General features: G+C 43.4%; 1 protein-coding gene across 1 annotated transcript; it reads right to left on the bottom strand.

Moving 5' to 3' along the window:
• Window positions 1-2,734: 2,734 nt before the first annotated feature.
• On the bottom strand, window positions 2,735-6,722 carry myl4 (myosin, light chain 4, alkali; atrial, embryonic). The gene is made up of 7 exons (XM_046306044.1): window positions 6,594-6,722; window positions 5,522-5,549; window positions 5,227-5,376; window positions 4,716-4,889; window positions 3,115-3,192; window positions 2,992-3,028; window positions 2,735-2,854 (listed from the first exon to the last, which is right to left on the bottom strand). The coding sequence occupies exons 1-6, from the start codon at window positions 6,699-6,701 to the stop codon at window positions 3,000-3,002; spliced, it is 567 nt and encodes a 188-aa protein (XP_046162000.1). The 5' UTR covers window positions 6,702-6,722; the 3' UTR covers window positions 2,735-2,854; window positions 2,992-2,999.
• Between the last annotated feature and the right edge of the window lie 339 nt (window positions 6,723-7,061).

The raw sequence follows: 7,061 nt of genomic DNA, 5'->3' as shown, positions 1-7,061 counted from the left end.
GGATATGGTAGTAGGTGCCAGGCGCACCGGTTTACACATGCTCAACAGTTTCCTGTGTGCATCAAGAATGGTCCATCACCCAAAGGACATCCAGCCAACTTGACACAACTGTGGGCAGCAGTACAGTCAACATGGGCCAGCATCTCTGTGGAACGCTTTCGGCACTTTCTAGAGTCCATGCCCCTACGAATTGAGGCTGTTCTGAGGGCAAAAAGTGGGTGCAACTCAATATTAGGAAGGTAACGTTTGGCACACTCAGTGGACAATCATAGACCCCGCTCTAAGGAATTGGTACAAGTATTCATGTCTCCCACGCTAAAACTTGTGTCTTTGTGAGGTCACAGCACTACGCACAACATGGCGTAATGTACTGTAGTCAGACTTTTTTTGTCAGTCATACACTAGTGTCGGCTACTTCCTCTCCGGTCTACATTTGGCGATACACATGCATGTATTCTGTATCATTTCTTTATGAGTGTATTCAATGCGGTTTAATGTACTAAACAACATACAGGACTAGAGTATTTGTATTCTGTATTCTGTGTGCTTTACCACATGCATTGACGCATACTTACCGTAGTCTATTAGTGACACTCAATACAATGCACTGACATTACTGCATTAAAGTCCTACTGGTCAGTGAACTCAAACTCTTTACATCATTCCGTCTTTTCTGCTATAAAACCAAAAATCGGAGAGTGCTACACCAACTGACCAGCCATGTCTGGAAGGTGTCCATCTTCTCCTTTCCGGCCCAAGCCCAGTCTTCAGGGAGAGGTCAAGGGTGTATTTCGGGCGGGGGCAGATTGTACAGCTGTCGGACTGTTTACAGGCCAAGGCTATTGTCTAGTAGATTATCTGGCATCGATGTTAGACTTTTACAGGGAGGTTACCTTCCTACCCTCCCTCCAGACGTGTGTGTTGTCATAGACCCCTCCCCTTCTCTCCCCTCCCTCTCTAGACTCCTCTTCTATACATACTTCTATACACTGGGTAAAGACTAGAGCTGTTGGTACGCACATCTCGCTCACAAACACTCACACACTGTAACATATCATCCAACCCTACAAGTACAGCGAGAAAACAACAGCTGACGTGGATTAGCTGATGTCCTGTGTGAAAAAGGCAAAGAAGGGATGCCAACGTTTATGGTGTCTCATCACGACCAACAGGTGATGGGTGGAGGGAGACAGACAGAGACAGGCCTACATGGGTTGTTTTATGAGGAAGTAGATCATGCAAACATATTTGTTGTTTAAGAAAAATGTGTGTGTGTGTGTGTGTGTGTGTGTGTGTGTGTGTGTGTGTGTGTGTGTGTGTGTGTGTGTGTGTGTGTGTGTGTGTGTGTGTGTGTGTGTGTGTGTGTGTGTGTGTGTGTGTGTGTGTGTGTGTGTGTGTGTGTGTGTGTGTGTGTACTTGTACATATTGGGGTAGAGGACGGGTGGGTTAGCTTTTATGATTCCTCATCTGCAGGGCTGGGCGTCCTCAAACCTCAGTGTTAAGTCGGTCGGTACAACAGCCCATCAGCTCCAGCGTACGTCAACAGCAACTGCACCCAATGGCTCTGGCATCGCTCACTAAATAGGAGAGTTCTTAACAGTTGTCTCATCGTCTGTGTATAGGGTCAGATCCTCTCAAGCCTCCGAATCAGTCCATCTCACCAGCAAAGCTAGGGATTTTCCAATTATTGACTTACAGTAGCTACAGCATACAACTGTTCTGGTGCCAGTTCGCATTACCATTGAGGCAATAATAATTTTGGTTTATGGTTTCAGTATTATGAATTGTGCTTGAGGTTAAATTAGATCCCTGTACATATGATGCTAATACGTGGGCATTCTGATGTGACTGAATTGATACAGATATACAAGGCTGTTTCTATTTAATGTTCTACCAGTAGAAAACAGCTACTTAGCAACATAATATGCTGTACATGCAAGAATATGCACATTTCACAACTTGCTCCCCCTCCCTCTAAACCCTCAACCCTCACAGATATGTAGTTAACAAACAGAAGCACAGTTGTCACTCACCTGTTTGGAATGTTATCACATGGCATTGGTCCATTAGCGAGTCTAAATATGCATACGTGACAGACGCAGGCTTTTGACATGTGAAACCTAAGAATGCACCAGAGACCCGTAATGGATTTCAATGAGACCACCAAAGAAGGAGAGGATCTCCCCCACTGTAGGGAATACACAGTTGTCACGCCCTGACCTTAGAGCTTTTTATGTCTCTATTTTGGATTGGTCAGGGTGTGATTTGGGTGGGCATTCTATGTTCTTTTTTTCTATGTTTTTGCATTTCTTTGTTTCGGCCGGGTATGGTTCTCAATCAGGGACAACTGTCTATCGTTGTCTCTGATTGGGAACCATACTTCGGTAGCTTTTCCCCACAGGGTTGTTGTGGGTAGTTGTTTTCTGTGTTGTGTTTCTGCACCTGACAGATCTGTTTCGTTTTGTTCTACTTTGTTATTTTGTTTCAGTGTTCAGTTTGATTTAAATATCATGAACGCTTACCACGCTGCACCTTGGTCTTCTTCTACTTCATATGACGAGCTCTACAACAGTGCTCCTATTTCAGATGAAGTCCACGCCATTTTGAAAATAGTTACCAATCCCTCAATATTGTCACTTTGAAACAGTCATGCAACCACACCATGGATATGAAGAAGAACATTGCTTTGGACCTAGATGTTTGAGATTGAACTTTTATTTCCATTATCGAAACGCTGTGACACACACCCACATGCACTGACACAGACAGAATCGTTCACACACACTGAAGACAAAGATTTGAACAAAAGAGGAGAGGAATAAAAGAGAGATTCAGGTCAGCGACATCTTGAATTCTGCAACAGAGAGAGAGAGACACCTGTCATTTCACTTTCATTACATCATCGGTTTGAACATACAGCATCAGTTTGATGCGCAACTCAGGGTGCAGACAAAAAGGTCATGTACTCCACAGTTAAAATGCCTTACTCACTTGATCATTCACCCAGTCATGATGTGTTTCACAAAGGCTGAAATAGAGAGATAGAAACAGAGAATGTATTAACTATAGGTGGGAACCAGTACGTTTCCTCAGCACACTGCATGAAGTAGTCACCTTGGTAGTTAATGCAGCCATTGCTGTCCTCTTGTCCTTCCATCACTACCTCTATCTCTTTCTCTGTCATCTTCTCTCCTGCCGGTGTAACGGAGGGGTGTGAGACATTTTCAAATGATGTTAAAGACTCCCCATAGACACAAACCTTACGGGAAAAAAAACACATTTGATCCTAATGTGTTTCACATGTGATCTCATGTAATTACATGATATCACGTGATCTTATGTGAAGATAAAACTACATGTGAAAACATAATCTCATGTGAAATAAATGTGACAACATGAGAATGGTACCACGTTCAACATGTGGCTTCAACATGTGGTACCATTTTCAACATGTGGTACCGTGGAACTACATGTAAAACTGCAAATTAGATTTTCAAATGTGAATGTTTTCAAATGTGAAAATCTCTAATGTGAAAATGTGGTGTTAACATGTAAACTCCACATTTAATACATGTGAACATCTGACCACAGATGTGTCTCTTTTGCTTTCACATTTCAGCTCAACATGTGAAAACAGCTATTTCACATGTGAAACTGCAGATTTCACATGTTTTTTGTAAGGGATGTAATTAAATAATGTAGGGGTCTTAAGGTAAGTGGTATGCTGTTCAGCAAAAGTAGTGTAAAAGTCTTTGACCAATTACAATCCTTTCACATGATTACTTTGTACTGACTTTTCAGTATGACCCCACCTGGGATTTGAAATCACAACATCTGGATTTAGGTTACACTGATCTTTCCCCTGTGCCACAAAGTCTGTAACATGCTCAGAAGTGCAGCAATTTGATGTTTTTCTGTATAGTCTAATGTTGGTGCACCATATTATTCTGTTTTAATGCTACTCCTCAATCACTATGATGAATAGAATAGTTTTTCTTGAGTGTATTTTTTAACAAAGCTGAGATTTACTTTGAAGTCCAAAGTGTAGGTGTCACGACTTCCGCCGAGGTTGGCTCTCCTGCCCGTTCGGGCTGTGCTCGGCGGTCGTCGTCACCGTCCTATTAGACACTACCGATCCCTTTTCGGTTATCTGTTGGTTTTGTCTGATTGGTTTCACCTGTGCGTTAGTTAATTAGTATCTGTATATAATGTAGGTTGTCCCGCCCTTGTTTTTTGCGGGATTGTTTGTTTTTTACATTTCGTTTCGGCTGTCGGTGTTTTTGTGTTTTATTTCTCCGGTTTGTCTGTTAATTCCTGTTTTGGATATTTTTCACCCTGTTTGTTTTTGGGTTGTCCGTGTTTATTGTTGTTCACCTGAGAATAAACCTTTATTCATTATTTGCTCTCTGCGCCTGATTCCACCCACCTTGACTAGTCGTGACAGTAGGAATACAGGTGAAATCGGTCATTGACACAGGCATGGTGGCATAGCAAGAAGATCTGAATGCCGTGAACCAAGAGTTTGTGTCCAAATCCCAGGTGAGAACACGTTGAACACAAATGACTGTATAAATAAACATTATACGTTATAATAATGTATGCAAAAGTGTGCCAAATATGTAAGTTGAAAACACTCCGACTGCGTGACTTTCATTACACATCTATAATCACATCACAAACATGAGATTATAGCTACATAGAACTTGGGCACTAACCAAGAGTGGCGAGTGCAAGACGCAGCTCGGCGCCCATGATGGTGCCGTTGCCCTCCTTGTCAAAGACACGCAGTCCTTCCACAAAGTCCTCAAAGGTACCCCGGTTCTTGGACTTGGAGATGTGCTGGAACATTGGTAGGAAGGTCTCGAAGCCGATCAGCTTCGTGTTCATTTCTACAGTGGCATGGTGAGCAAGTGAAGGAGTTACTTTCGATGAAACCAAATCAACCCATCAGCATACAAGCCTCTACAGAGCTCAAGGCGAATAAAGAGAACGTAAAGTAGGAGAAAGATGGCGACTTAAGCAATTGTGTGGCCATGCACAGGTTCAAAGGCTGGAGTCATTGTCAAAAGGCAGATATGTCTACAAACTGTGATGCCGTCAGTTAAAATGTTGCTCCTGGTGGATACACTTGCAGAGCAAATTATTGATGTCTATGTCTGTGTGAACATGTAACCAGTGACCACTACTACTTTACAATGTCTATAGAATACTGGTGTGCCCACTGACCCTGTGGCTTGGGTGTCCCTAGGACTCTCATGACCTCTTCGTTGGAGGGGTTCTGGCCCAGCGCCCTCATCACATCACCACACTGGGCGTAAGAGATCTTCATCTCGCTTTTGGGGGTCCTGTCGAAAAGCATGAAAGCCTCTTTGAACTCTGGGGAAGAACACAGATGACCAGGGTTAGCTGGGGAAACTAGTAAGTCATCAACAGGTCAGGTCATCCAATAAACTTTCTCCATAACATATAGCCAAATTTACATCAAATGATGTTGGATTTTTTTAAAGGAAGACCAGTTTACCATCAATTTGGTCTGCAGTGAACTCCATCTGAAATAGAAAAAAAGAACACTTCAATAGTGGGAATATTGCTACTGATTTTGCCCAGCTCATCATTGGAAGCACATTTAGCAATTGTATTGTGGAGGATGAGGTGCATCCGAGGCGCATCCTATGTATATGACATGGTGGGAGTTCTTTGAAAACCCCCGAGGTCAGCTGTGGACACCACGTTTGTGTCTCTAAGAGTAACAGGGCCCCCTAGTTTCAAGATGGTGGGCTTTGTGTGAAACCTAATTCTCCTCCACTGTCCCCGTGGCCAACACAGACTAATATAAGAACAATAGGAATGCAAAGTTCCGACTGGGGACCCGCTAGAAAGGCTGTTCTAGAACCCCAGAGAGACAAAAGAATGCAGATGAATCCGGGTGTGGAACCTCTCTGGCACCAAATACCAGCCCAATTAGTTTTTTTTATCATCCCCGAGAAAAACTACCTGACGAGGAACAGTTATGGGTTGAAATGTTATTTTTCCATTGAAAGAGCATGTTGGGAACATAAAACAGTTCTAGGAACTGTTTGCTTGATCCAGTCGCTGGAAAGTTTTGTCAGATGTGTGCCACTACGCCAACAAGTCTTTGATCGTACGGTGAATGCCAGTTGCCAAGGCCAAAGGAACAGAAAATGAAAAAAATATGTAATTGATTAGGAACGCTTATAATATACTTTGATTTACCTCCAACATAATCTCATTCAGATGTTATCTTCAACAATTACTGTACCAAGCAGAGACGGTTTAATGATCTGAACATAACTAACCTGAAAGGTTATTACATTATTGAAAATGTCACATCCATTTGCAGAGGACAGCCACGTCAAGACATTTTGCCAATAGAACTTTGCCAACTAATACAACAATGTTTTTTTTTTCACTAGGAAAATTCCTCACCTTTTGACAGACTCTTCTCTCATATTTACTGTCATAAGTTCTACTACTAGCACAGGTGGATGAGAGGAGATGACAGCAAAGACTCACAGAGAGGTTAGACCGTAGAATTACAACATACATTCTAGAGCTACGAGTTGGACACCTACCGCAATGCTTTTGGGGTCGAATTCGGGCTCCTTGGGCTTCTCTGACTCCGGAGCCGGTGGGGTCGATTTTGCCACCTCCTTCTTCGGCTCGGGCTTCTTGGGAGCCATTGTCCTGGATGGGAAAGTGTGTGAGTGAGACCGCGTGTGTTGAGGTGGAGGCTGAGAGAGGACCATCTCTGGAAGAGTTATATACCCAGCTTGGGGGTCCCCACTGAGACAGAGGGGTTGGCTTAGCCCCCAGGAGCCAGGATCACATTCTATATAAGGGTAAAAAGACAGTCTTAAGGATAGAACTTCACAAGACTTCATCTATGTTGTCACCTACACGGGCTCCCGAGTGGCGCAGCGGTCTACAGCATGGCATCTCAGTGCTAGGGGTGTCACTACAGACCCTGGTTTGATTCCGGGCTGTATCACAACCGGCTGTGATTGGGAGTCCCATGGGGTGACGCACAATTGGCCCAGTGT

Source organism: Oncorhynchus gorbuscha, linkage group LG16 (genome assembly GCF_021184085.1).
Source record: "Oncorhynchus gorbuscha isolate QuinsamMale2020 ecotype Even-year linkage group LG16, OgorEven_v1.0, whole genome shotgun sequence".
Taxonomy (NCBI): domain Eukaryota; kingdom Metazoa; phylum Chordata; class Actinopteri; order Salmoniformes; family Salmonidae; genus Oncorhynchus; species Oncorhynchus gorbuscha.
Note: the sequence above shows the minus strand (reverse complement) of the source record. Positions and strands in the feature narration are given on the sequence as shown.